The 12,792-nt window shown below is 39.1% G+C and overlaps 1 protein-coding gene across 7 annotated transcripts in view; it reads right to left on the minus strand.

Moving 5' to 3' along the window:
- MCTP2 (multiple C2 and transmembrane domain containing 2) overlaps positions 1–12,792 on the minus strand; it is a 235,841-nt gene that overhangs the window by 103,830 nt on the left and 119,219 nt on the right. For all 7 annotated transcript variants that reach the window (XM_057721327.1, XM_057721324.1, XM_057721326.1 and 4 more), the window contains 2 exons: positions 11,740–11,926; positions 9,025–9,118 (listed from right to left, as the gene is read on the minus strand). In XM_057721327.1, the coding sequence (XP_057577310.1) occupies positions 9,025–9,118; positions 11,740–11,926 (281 nt within the window). The remainder of the gene's footprint in view (positions 1–9,024; positions 9,119–11,739; positions 11,927–12,792) is intronic.

Here is a 12,792-nt window from a genome sequence, read left to right on the forward strand (position 1 = left end):
AACGAAGTTCAGAGACATTTAATTTGCTTTGCTGAAGTCCAGAAAGATTTCACAGTGGAGGTGAATTCTACGCAAGGTTTAGGAGGGGGCTGATGTGACTAAAAGAAATGGGTAGGTCCTTGATGAGGAGATAAGGACAGATCAGAGCCCTACATTCATTAAGTAGATAGACAGATTGATAGAGAGATAGGAAGAAAGAAAATAGGTAGGTAGGTAGGTAGGTAGATGATAGATAACGGTAGATGATGATGAAGACAGACAGACATCTACATATATAAATATATACACACACACACAAATACACGCACACAAATATATACACACGCACAAAAATATACACACGCACACACAAAAATATATATATGTGCACACACACAAATATACACATACATACAGCTAAACAGTGGTGATCGGGAAACAGAAGATATGGGTGGATAAAGGAAGAGATTGGCTAGAAGCCTGAAAGGCCATGACCACTGCTTTTTTTGAAAAATTTCATTTCTTTTTACTTATCCGGCAGACAGGAGCCCCCACAGACTGTCAACACAAGGGGCAGGACTAGGAGAAAGAATTCCTAGAGGAAGAAAATTCCTGAAGCTAACTGTGGAGCGCCACAGCTCAGGCTAGGGGTGGACGTGGGGTGGAGACGACAGCCACGCCAGACCTCATTTCCAAAACCTCCGCCTTCAATTCTCGTCCCCAGCCCTCTGCTGATAAACCTTAGCATCGAATACTGGAGACAATTCTAGTGTTCATCCCGAAAAATCTGTGTTCTCTCACAACTTATCCCACACCCTCCATCCTGATCTATCTCCTATTCCCTTTTATCAATTTTGTGCGTCTGTGTCCCACCCCCGACCAGCACATAGAGGTGCAGGGCCCAGTTGTGCTCCCTAACTCTGCCTGTGCAATGGCTTCTCCCTGCAATGCTCTCCCAAGCCCCACTCATCTCAAAAAAAAAAAAAAAAAAAAAAAACAGAGACCAACTAACCTCCAAGGCCTAGTTCAAGACGTGTCATCTACATGGAACTTCCTCTGCCACCTTAAACTCCAGGGAGCTCCCCCTCAACCTCCAATGATCATTAGTTTGGGTATCATAATGCCACACTGTATGGTCTGCCTGTTCCTCCCTTCAAGAAATAATTTATGGTTTCCTAAAATGTGCAAAGTACTGTGCTGTGCTCTGAGAGGGATTGTTAGAGGAAGAGAAAACACTGATCTCTATTCCTTCTGGACCTCACTTTCAAGTATCTCCTGCCTTCCCGAGTGGGTTGCAAGTGTCTCTAATCCAAACAATGGCCTCGGTGGCGTCCTGCAGATAGGGACATCCAGAGCTGGGGACAGACAGGTCTCTCTTTGGGCTGTGAGATCCCCAAAGGAAGAGGACAATTTTGCTGAAATGCTGTTTAACTAAATTTCTGATGTTGTAATATTCTAGCACAAACAGAACAAACAACAACTGGTGACATGAGAATTTTCCCTTCTTCTAATCCATTCCCCTGTCACCACTGAAGCTCCATAAAACACCATTATCCACTAAATTTGCCTAACATCTCCCTGTTTTCACTCTTGCACCCCAAATCCTTGATCTTTGCAGCCACCAGCATAAACTTGTCCTTTAAGTTCATATCGGACCTTATCAGTCCCCTACATAAAAAGGTCACTAATTTCTTCACCTGGACCCCATGTTCCTATACAATCCAGGCCTACCTAATACACTGGCCTCCTCGCCCTGAGGGTCCCCTTGCCCTGTTCTCCAGTCTCACCTGCTGTCTTGCATGTCTTGGAAAAGCCCTGCAGGCTTTGGAACACGCTGTTCCCACACTTGAAAATGCTTTTCCTTCATCTCTACTGTGCTAACTCCTTCTCATCCCTGACACGTCAACATCACTTCCTGCAGGAACACCAGTCAAGTGTCCCTTTAATGAACCTTGACACCTGTTCTTGACCTTGACAGTGTCACTGTCATTAGATGCCACTGGGTTAGTAGTCACTCTAAGTGAAGGGAGGGACCAATTCCTCTCGCCCACCGTGTCACCAGAGCCCACCACCGGCTCACACACAGAGGAGGTTTACTGGCTGAATAAATTAAGATCTTACTACAAACCCAACCAACCGGTAAGATCGGTTGTTAATTCACAGAACAAGACAAATGAACTGAATTCATTCACTTGCGAGGTGCGGGTAAGTTACAACCTGCTTAATCTTCGGCAGACTCCCAAACTTCACATCGACTAGAGTCCATGTTCCTTGGCAGACTGTTAAAGCAGATGGCCTTCCAAGGCAGATTTTTATCATCTTTGATGTGTCTTTAAAAAGTTGGTCTTGATTCTGGCCCAGTTAGCCATGAGGTTCTCATGAAAATCAAGAGGATTAAATCACTACTACTGAGCTTCCTCGAAATGGCAATTACAGTTAGCCCTTTAAAAATGGGGCATCTTGCAGAGGGGAGGTATTGCTATGAATACAGCTTCAAACAGCAGACAAAGAAAACAAACTTGGAAATGGACATGTGATCTAAAATGCCCAGGGGACAAGAACTATAGGACAGTTTCTCTTCTGATGCAAGCAGTCTATGCTTCAAAAAAACCCCAACACAACAGGAAACACAGCCAGTGTTACAATTTACAGAAACTACTCAAAGGTCAGTATTATAATATATGGCTGGAATATTTCTACTCTATAATACGGTATGTAACTGCAGTATTTTGGTCAACAGTTTCTCAAAACAGCACTTTTATGTATAACAAAAAATTGATGAGCCTGCAAAAGTATTTTATATTGTTAAAAGTATTATCTGCACTAGCAAGATGTGAATGCAAGCACTAAACTGGTTTAAGTATGAGAATTTTCCTACCATGAAGCGTATTTTTTCTTCGCTTTTATCAGGCAATGGAAACAGAAACAAAAAGAAAAAATGTCATAGAGTGATAACTACAGACTTCTGAAAGTGACTGAAAAGCTAAAAGTGATCAGTAATGCTGATATCTCCAACCTCATTTAAAATTAGAGAAATTGTGAACAAAATATCAAGAAGACAATAACCTGTGCAATTCCCCAGGTCAACTATACTCTAGAAAAATAAATTCAATAAAGAATGGGAATAGCATTTATTGAGCATGTAATATGTGTCAAGTATGCTCATTTAAGTTTTAATTCAACCCTCAAAATACCCACGAGAGGCTGGAGGCTTAAGCGGACCCAAGGCTAGTAGAACCAAGATTCACACATCTGTTTCTGCATATCTTCTATACCACAATACATGGGGATTAAAATGAAGGGCAGCTACTGTAAAAATAAAGGGACTAATTTTCATCCTCCATAAATAAATTATTGAGCTGCACATTAATTTACCCAAAGCATGAGCTGCAGTCTCTGGGAAAGGGATCATGTACTTAATGAATGGAGAATTTTACCATTCATGTGAGAGCAACCCTGTGTGTGGAACAGAGAGAGAGCTCCTCCTGATGGCATTGCCAAGGAACCACTCAACTGAAAATGCCACCCAATTTTGAGCTAGGTCCTCATCCACATCCGTGATACACACCGCCCCCTAGGGGAGGAAGAGGAACGTGGCCACAAGTTCCCTACAGGTAGGTGTGTCTGATCGGCAGTAGGTACTCAATGAACATTTCTTGAAGATCACTAGATCTACTACCAAGGTGACTTTTTTTTTTTTTTTTTGCGCACGGGGCTTAGTTGCTCAGCAGCATGTGGGATCTTCCCGGAGCAGGGACTGAACCCATGTCCTCTGCATTGGCAGGCAGATTCTTAACCACTGCGCCACCTAGGAAGCCCAAGGTGACTTTTCTTAAGACAAACTAAAAAAGCAGCTGGGAAACTATACTGGGCTCCCTGAAAAGAAGTATGGAGTTCTTGAATTAAATGTATCTTTCTTCTCCTGGATGAGGCAGCGTTATGGCCCCTGACATGCTTACTTATCAAATAAGACTACTTCACTATAACCCATACTTTTTGTTTGAAAACATAGTCTTCTCCGTTCCCCTGATAAAGCTTGTCTAATTTCAAGCTTCTGTTAACGTGGCAGTGGTCTTATTAACACTGGAAACAGAGAAAGGGTCCAAGTGACAACCTTAAAGCCAGGAAGTCAAAAAAAATCCCGATATATTTGGAAAACTTTTGCATTTTATGGGTGAGTTTTGTAAGGGCAAAAAGTAACAAAAAATCACAGTGATAAAAAGATCCCTGGAGAACAAGTAACTCCAAAGTGTGAGGAAAGATGGTATTTCCAGTTTTGTCCCTTCGTTGCCTCCTGATAATTCCCCAGCTTCTCATCAGGACACACAGCGTGTTATAATGACAGGAATGTGAAAAATTAAGATAGGACTGTGCTACAAAAAGAAGGGCTACTGAGACCCACATTCTCTTATGCTCTGCTGTCAGATTACTTACTCTCCCCCTACACCGAGGTGGGCTTGCAGTGATGCCCTGCTTGCTCTTCTGCCACTGCCAGCATGACGAGGGAAAGAAAACACTCAAGCTTCTATCGCCCCTATTTTATGTTAGAATACTTAATGGCTAGGGTCATCTTGGTACTGGTAACAGGATGGAGGAATAAAACAGAGGGAGACTGAAGAATAACCCATCGTGCCAGTGGAAGATTCCCTAGGGAGAAGGGTGCTAATATATGAGAACTCTTTCAGGACAAAATTAATACAGAGAAAACTTAATTAGTATGGAAGATGTGTGAAACCCACATTTTGATTCTAAGAATACAAGAGAAGAGTCAAAGTGTTGAATTTTGGCAGGTGCATTATGCAAAGATAGTTTCAATACTGATATGCGGAAGTAGCCCCTCCACGTGGTACAATTTTGGAAGCTTCCCCACAATATTCCATCAATTATAACAAGGCTATCCAGAACAATTCTCCATGTACGCGCTGAACACAGTAAATACTGTCCTTCTCTTCACTGGTTGCTCTCCCAATAGGTGAGATAAGCATTGTCACTTGTACCGAAAGACAATTCTCATCGGGAAATATTTCAGTTTCCTATTTTTCTATTTACCTATTATCTACTTGATTATCTTTTTACAGTCTATGAAACAAACTCCACATTGCTTTTGTTTGTTTTTTATTGCTTTCTTCTCAAAACAGGTGAGTTCTAAGACTAGCGGCAGCTGAGTGAAGTATGTTGGTTTCATTAAACATTACAAACAGCTACGCTCACCTTGAGTTTCAAAGTACAATTCATCATCTGTTTTGTGAATCAAGGCTACGGCCTTGTTTACTACAGAAGTACTGACATCAGACTGGATAAACTATTACTTAAAATGTTTAGTTTACATTGGGCACAAGGTGTTCGTAAGACAAATGCTTTAATAAAAATATCTGACAGGCTCTTCCATTAGAATAACTGCATATGGCTAGCCATATCTCATATTGGCTGTAGAGAACATTACAGTATCTTTCACCAATTTTAGCGGGATGGGCTGCAAGAGAGGTTAGATTACCTCCCATTCTTTAAAACAAAAAGTCTTCTCACTTATAGACAAACAAATGCCACACACACGCACACAAATGCCAAGTTATATATAAATTTAAATTTATTAATACTAAGTAGGTTCAACCACACAATAAAACGGCATATTAAGAAAAGAATGAGTTAGTTTGAAAAAATAAATTATCTTTTCTATATATTAGAACACTGAAGCCTTTATTTTTTATAAATAACTTAATATTAGTAACATATATAGATTTAGGTTATTAATATCCTATAACATTTAGAAAGCTACATTTTTTCTTTATATAAAAAAGTTACATTTTTAATAGCAAAGAAATTCAACTTAGTGCACATATATATATATATATATAGTGTGTGTGTATATAAATATATGATATATATATTATTCCAGTGTTCTAAAACACTAGCAAAGTAATGATTCAGTTTCTCCAAAGTGTATTTTTATGGCCACATAATCATAGCATCAATAAACACTCATGAGGAATATCTTCCTAACTTTGATCAGAGTAGCATGAGTGACTGATATTTTCTTTTTCTAATTGTTACTTGCAAAGATACAGATAACTTTAAAATTGGCAAACCACTGATGGCAGGTCTGTCAAGTACATTCATTTCTCCTCTAGGACATGAGGTCCCTGTACTCTGCAAACTGTAACCTTCACCTCCATACGGACCACTGCCAAGATCCGCCCCCATGCACTTCTGTTTTATCAGAGTCCTTGAGTCCAACATGAAGCATCAGTTATTACGGTTATTTGGTATTGTTTTTAATAAACAATTACAACAACAACAACAACAAAAACAAAACTATCATGAAAAAAAGTAGGAAGGTTGGAAAGTTCCCTTTGCTCTGTCTAAAATGACCATTGTTCTTTGAGAATGCCCTTGTTTATGCATAGTGAATGCAGTTCTTTTTTATTTTCAGGGATGAACACTTTGTTCCCTGTGCAACCACAATGAAACATTCATCCATAAGGTAAGGCTGGAAAATGCTGGGTAAAGATAGTAACTTATTTCTTAAATGTTCCAGGCACTGGTAATGATGGGTACCTCTTCTGACCCATGATCAAGTGAAGCTGGCATTTTTTTTTTTTTTACTGCATATCAAGTGAATTGGTAACAATAAAAACATCAATAATGTGTGAGTCACCACTATGTGATATGATTACTAACATCTTGGAGGTATTAATTACATCCCTACTGCAACCTCATGGCAACTTGAATCAACGTCTTTTTTCACATACAAAAGTTACTTTACAACTCTCTGCATTAGGTTCACATTGTTGCCCTAAAGCAATATTTTGGTTTGGAACAGAATGGATGAGCCCACCAACCTATAAAGAACATAGACTGTGAAATTTGATTCTAAAAATAAAGATCAATACGGTCTAAAGACATGTTTAGCTAATAACAAGGATCTTTGCTTCAATTCAGAAGAGATAATTTTCTCATAAATAATAGAGATAGTAAAACATCAAGGCATTTAGCCAAAACACATAGCATTGTTTCATTTCTAACCACTGCTTTTTGCTGCTGGAATCCTATTCCCACCACCTTCATCCATTCCAAAAGTATCTACTGAATATCTTGAATATAAATAAAATGAAAAAATGGTAGCATTTTGCCCCAAAATTATTGTTCTGAAAAGAGGGTTTTGCCTTATAATGTGATCTTTACAAAAACTTTCATTTTCCAGGTTTCTCTCCTATTCACTTTAATAGTCAAAGTACTCTCTGGAGAATTCACGTTGGCCTGAAACAACCTCCATAAATCCTAATTTGGGGGTGCTTTATAGAAGTCACCTGATAGGAAGCATAAACTAAGGTAAATTTTTAAAAAGTATTTCCACATACATATGTAGTGGTACACAAGCCTTTTAAAAAAATGTTTACTGCACTGCAATTAGTTCCTGGTGATAACAAAATATACAACAACAGAAGGAATTTTTGAAATACCGCTTGAAAGCATAAATGAGTCCTTGGGGCTTGAGATCACATTTACTGAGACATCAACAGTCACAGACTCAAAGTGCTGTATCTAAACACTGAGATGGAAGTAAAACACAGTTTGCTCTGGAAAACTGGTAGCTAACTCTACATGTGCTTTAGCGATGACAAAACTATTTTTGTCAAAGGCACATGAAAGATCCGAATTAAGTTTCTGCATAAACTACAAGTTTTAAAAAAAGGAAAATTTCTAAATCAATCTAAGACTATATAAACATTTGCAAGTAAACTGATGAATACTAGAAGTCAACACTGAAGTATTTCATCCACAATCCTGAGAATTTATATATTCATATTGGCCAAAAAAGTGTTTTTGGATATTCTCACTGGGCATTTTCTTAAAATTGAGATCACCTTATTTGGGGGGGGGGGTGGCGGCTTATACAGTAGTGATTTCCATTGGTTCATTTTTAGAAGGAGGGTGAGGAGAACTCCTTTTTTAAAAACTAAATTTATGATGATGGGTGATGACTTAGAGGAGTGGGATAGAGAGGGCGGGAAGGAGTTGTGGGAGGGAGGGGATATGGGGATATATGTATAAATACAGCTGATTCACTTTGGTGTACAGCAGAAACTGGCACAACAGTGTACAGCAATTATACTCCAATAAAGAGCTTTTAAAAAAAAGTAAGCTTATATATTCCATCATTTTTGTAATAGAAAGTGCTTCCAATTAACATTCTCTTTTCCAGAGTTTGAGCTACCTCAAACTCTGTCTCAGAAGTTCAGAGGTTACACAAATATAGAGTTAACCACATTCTAAAATTATAACAACAAAAATGCACTGCTGCATTAATAGATCCATGTTGTGTAATATTCTGCATATTTATCAAGTTACTTGGTAAACAGCATCCGTCATACAGGTGCTTATACTGTTAGTCAGTACAAGGGGGTAACTGGGCAGTGAAGCAATGAGTGGAGAGCCATCCTCTGACCAGACGCTGGAATGTCTGGACCATTCTCCTCAGGGTCTAGCATAAGTCAGCACTAAGCATCTCAGCTCTAGCCTGGTCTTTAAGTTCTAGTTAGGGAAGCACCAAGAGAAACTTTGTATAAAACAACCTCAACAGCAAAGTGATTCCATGGCCCAGACTTTGGTTACTGTTACAGAGAAGCGCCAGCCAGCCAGATTTAGGATCCACCTACTGCAACCTGTGAAGAATAAAACGCTGTCTGTACACAGTGCTGCAAGAGAAAAGGCAAGGAAGTCGAATCTGTCTTCTGAGGTCCCACAGAAAAGCTTCATCAAACATTTAACAAAGTTGTCATGACATAAAGCATCCACAAATATCTTTGAAAGGCAAATAAACTAGCACATTATCTAATCGTAGTAAAATTATGTGAAAACAATAATTTTGTGAAACGTGAAGTGAGAGAACTTGCTGTCTGCACCTTTTTTTTTCTGCTGTGACTCTGAAAGAGTATGATTGCTCTGTACCTGCTTCTACTTAGCAAAACATTTCACTCTGCCATTGGATCTTTTCAAAGCAGGAAGTAAGTAAAAATGAATAAAAAGATGAAAAAAATTTTATACCTGAGAAATCTGCTGCTAAGAGATCTACGGCCTTTAAAACCTTCACTTGTAAAATGCCGACGTCCTTCATATCTTTCAGGGAGTTCTGTAAGCACTGGGGGGAGAAACACAGATCACGCATGAACACCGCTTTCTAATATAGTGTTTAATGCTATAAAGTCCTATAGGAAATACCTTCTAGATGTATCACCACTTTTCTCATGCAATGCTAAGAAAAGTTCCAAAGTGTATTATAGCAGTCAACAGGAAACGTACACATTTTGCAGCAACCAGATTAAAAGTGACTGAGAATTAATTAACTCCTGTTTCAAAATAAACAAATTACAAAGCACATGCAATCTACTTTTAAGATCACCCCTGGTGATAGCACAGACATCCCACCGGGAAAATGGGTGTAGAACTGTGCATTCATTCTCTTTTTCCCCTTCTTTCTCTTTAATGAAACTTTTAAATCACCCCAAAAGGCAACATCATTCCGACCTAGTTAGAACAAACTTATGGATATCAGAGGACTAAACTTGGACCCTTCGCAAAGAGAGTAAGAATGGAAATAGAATGAATTTTCTGGTGCATGTTATAGCTGGCTCATTAGAGACTCAACATCTAGTATTGCTCTGTAATCACATGTACTTTAAGTTTTAGTTTGCATGTGCCAAAGCTCTAACATATCTACTGATAATTCTTAAGCAGGCATAGAAATATTTAGATGTCTATGCATACTGCATCGTTTAGAAATTGTGCATGAAAGATATAAGCAGATAAATGCTCTTTGCATGCCTCCAAAACACATCTGCTGAAAAAGATGCTGCTTTCAAACTTTTGGATACTGTATAGCGTATTTCCATCATCACTGGATAACTAAAAACCTGTGGTAAGTGGACCCCAGGGATTTATGGAAGAGTCAGTAAAATCCTTGTTATTTAGGCATTTCAGGACAGAATAACAAAAGCTTAATAATAGTTATGGATTGCCTAACGTAATATGCACCATTTCTAAGAACTTTTGGAAGTTATTTCTTCAGAGTATTTTCAGTTACAAAAAAACCCCAAAAAACTAGTGTTTAAGCTAAGATGGAAACATCTGAAATAAAATACTTTCATAACTTAGAGGCGAAATGCCTTTGAAGATTATCTAATTCTTAAAACCCAAAAAACAAATTCAGGGGTCTGGAAATTGCGTCTTATTACACAGTATCTTTCCCTCTAGCATACTAGCCAGGCCACTAGCTTAAAAAAGAAAAAAAAACCCTTGATATTTTTATTTTGATTATTGCCTTTTCAATTAGTACTCCTCAAATCCTGGGCCATTATGCAAAGCACTCATTATGATCTCACCTGATGTCACCTTATAAAAGCATGACACGCCTCACAAATTTGGTATATTTTGCGATTTACCCATGGGAAAGGTTGGGGAAGTGTTTTATTTTCATTTGCTTAGCTAAAGTCATCAAAGAGAATATTAAAAGTGGATTTTGTCAAAATTTTAGAGTATGTCAACCTTGGATGAAGAATCTTGTGTTGTCAATAAGATGTGTTTAGGCTTTGTACTCCTGAAGATAAAGGATTATTCAATTAATCAATACGCCTGCACAGTGAAGGAGTCTGGAGGCACTAAAGTTTACGCTGAGAATAATATTCCCATTAAATAGGGATTCATCTTTGCTTCATTTCCATGCTCCTTTCCTAAAACGTGCCTTTTGTGTGTGTGGCAATAAAATAAATGTATTGATTTACAAAGAAGATGGAATAAAACCAGAATGCAAATAAAGGCACCTCGAAAGCCAGGGCGTAAAAAATAATGACGAGGACAAAGCCATTTTGATTTTAAAATGCTGAGTGGACTTTTAAGCACATTGCAACTACTTAGGCAAAAATCATGAACTCCTCTTATCTAGGGTAGTATGGAATAAGTCTTTCATGCCTGTAGGGCTTTGCTCTGCTTTATAAGACATGAGCACTATCTCACTTGATCTTAAGAGGTTCTAGAAAAGTATCTACAACATTGCAAACAACATTTGGTTTAAAAAAAATGCGACTTTTGTGAATTTATGCTAAAATTCCTAAAAATGATACAAATGGACTGACTTACAAAACAGAAACAGACTTCGAAAACAAACTACGGTTACCAAAGCGGAAATGTGGAGGGTATGGTAGGGATTAAATTAGGAGTTTCGGATTAACACACTCTCACGACTATATATAAGGGACATACTCAACAAGGACCTAATGTACAGCACAGGGAACTATTTATACTCAATATTCTGTAATAACCTATATGGGGAAAGAATCTAAAAAAGCATGGATACGTGTATAACTGAATCACTTAGCTGTACACCTGAAACTAACATAACATTGTACATCAACTATACTTCAAAATAAAAATTTAAAAAATAAAGTCCTATTTACATATACAGACATGCTAAACAACCTTTTGCCTCCTTGAGGATTTCAATTTTCTCCAAGGAGATCCTGAATATTAAAACATCAAAATACCTTTTTTTGGCTTTTAAATAAGGAAGGCATACTCTATAATCTTCTTTCACCTTCTGACGAATGCCTTAACCTCTAGGTCTGATGTCTTGTTTTACGAGACATACCATTAAACTCTGGACAAAGATCTCTTTGGATGCAGTTTTTCAATTCATAGACCTTGTTTCCACTTAAAGTGTGGGTGGGGAGGGGGTGGGGAGGGGGTGTAGCAAGACAAAGCACTCACAAATCGCTGGGCGATCTGCTTTCTCTCGCTGGGGTCCGCAAAGGGGCACACACACAGATCTGAGACCGAGACCCCCGCACAGGGCGTGAGGGTGACCAGCATCAGAAGCGTCCCCAGGCAGCTCTCCAGCGGCAGCTCCAAGCAGTTGGTTTGCTTCAGGGGGAGAGCTGAGATATCCACTTTACACCTGGAAAAGTTGCAGGAATCGGAGACAGAAAAGCGATTTCACGTGTGCCGGCCACGGAACCTGCAAAGCACCTGATTTTCATTTCATCCTCCCCATGCAACTTCACCCGGTCTGGGCACGGGCTGGTTGAGCAGTGAAGGTTGCAGGGGCTCCCCTGGCTGGTAACACTCCCGCCCAGCCTAACACACCCTCACGGAAGGAGAGAAAGAGATCACGAAGATCAAAGAAAAGGCAGCATGGAGACAGTGGCAAAGGAACCAAGAAGAAACAGATCTTTGACACATAAGGTCTGCAGAAAAAAGATGAGAACAAGAACTAGGAAGAAAAAAGTTTCAAAGTTTCAACACTATGGATGCAGGCTCTAGAAGGCTCCTCTGGGCTGTGTCTTTTACCAGCAAAGAGAATAAGAGACATGGGTTCAAAAAAAAAAAGAGAAAAGACAGGAGCCGTGCAAGCGGGAGAGGGTTAATGGAGAAACCATTTTCTTCTTCCAGATGAATGCCAACTGGCGAGTTTTTATTTAAAGAAATGTGTTAAGGTGTTTTCCTAATAGGCACAGTTCCACAGGGTTTCCCCAGGTGGGTTTCTGTTAGACAAATGGAGCATGAGGTGCTGCTGATTGATCCCATTTCGGCGGCACTGCCAGAAAAGGCTGCACCCATCTGCTATAAATTGCATGTTTTCCGCCTCTTAACAGTTAATGTTCTGGCGATGTTGAAAACCTCAAACTCGTTTAAATACAGAAGCAAACACCAAAAATGGGGGCTGAGGTGCTAAGCCACTTATTTGCTTTAACACGAAAAGTCTGGCATTGCCTGGACCACACTTGCTTTGTTTATGTGCAGGTGGGTGAGGTCAGCAGGGCT

The sequence above is a fragment of the Hippopotamus amphibius genome, chromosome 2 (genome assembly GCF_030028045.1).
Source record: "Hippopotamus amphibius kiboko isolate mHipAmp2 chromosome 2, mHipAmp2.hap2, whole genome shotgun sequence".
Lineage (NCBI taxonomy): Eukaryota > Metazoa > Chordata > Mammalia > Artiodactyla > Hippopotamidae > Hippopotamus > Hippopotamus amphibius.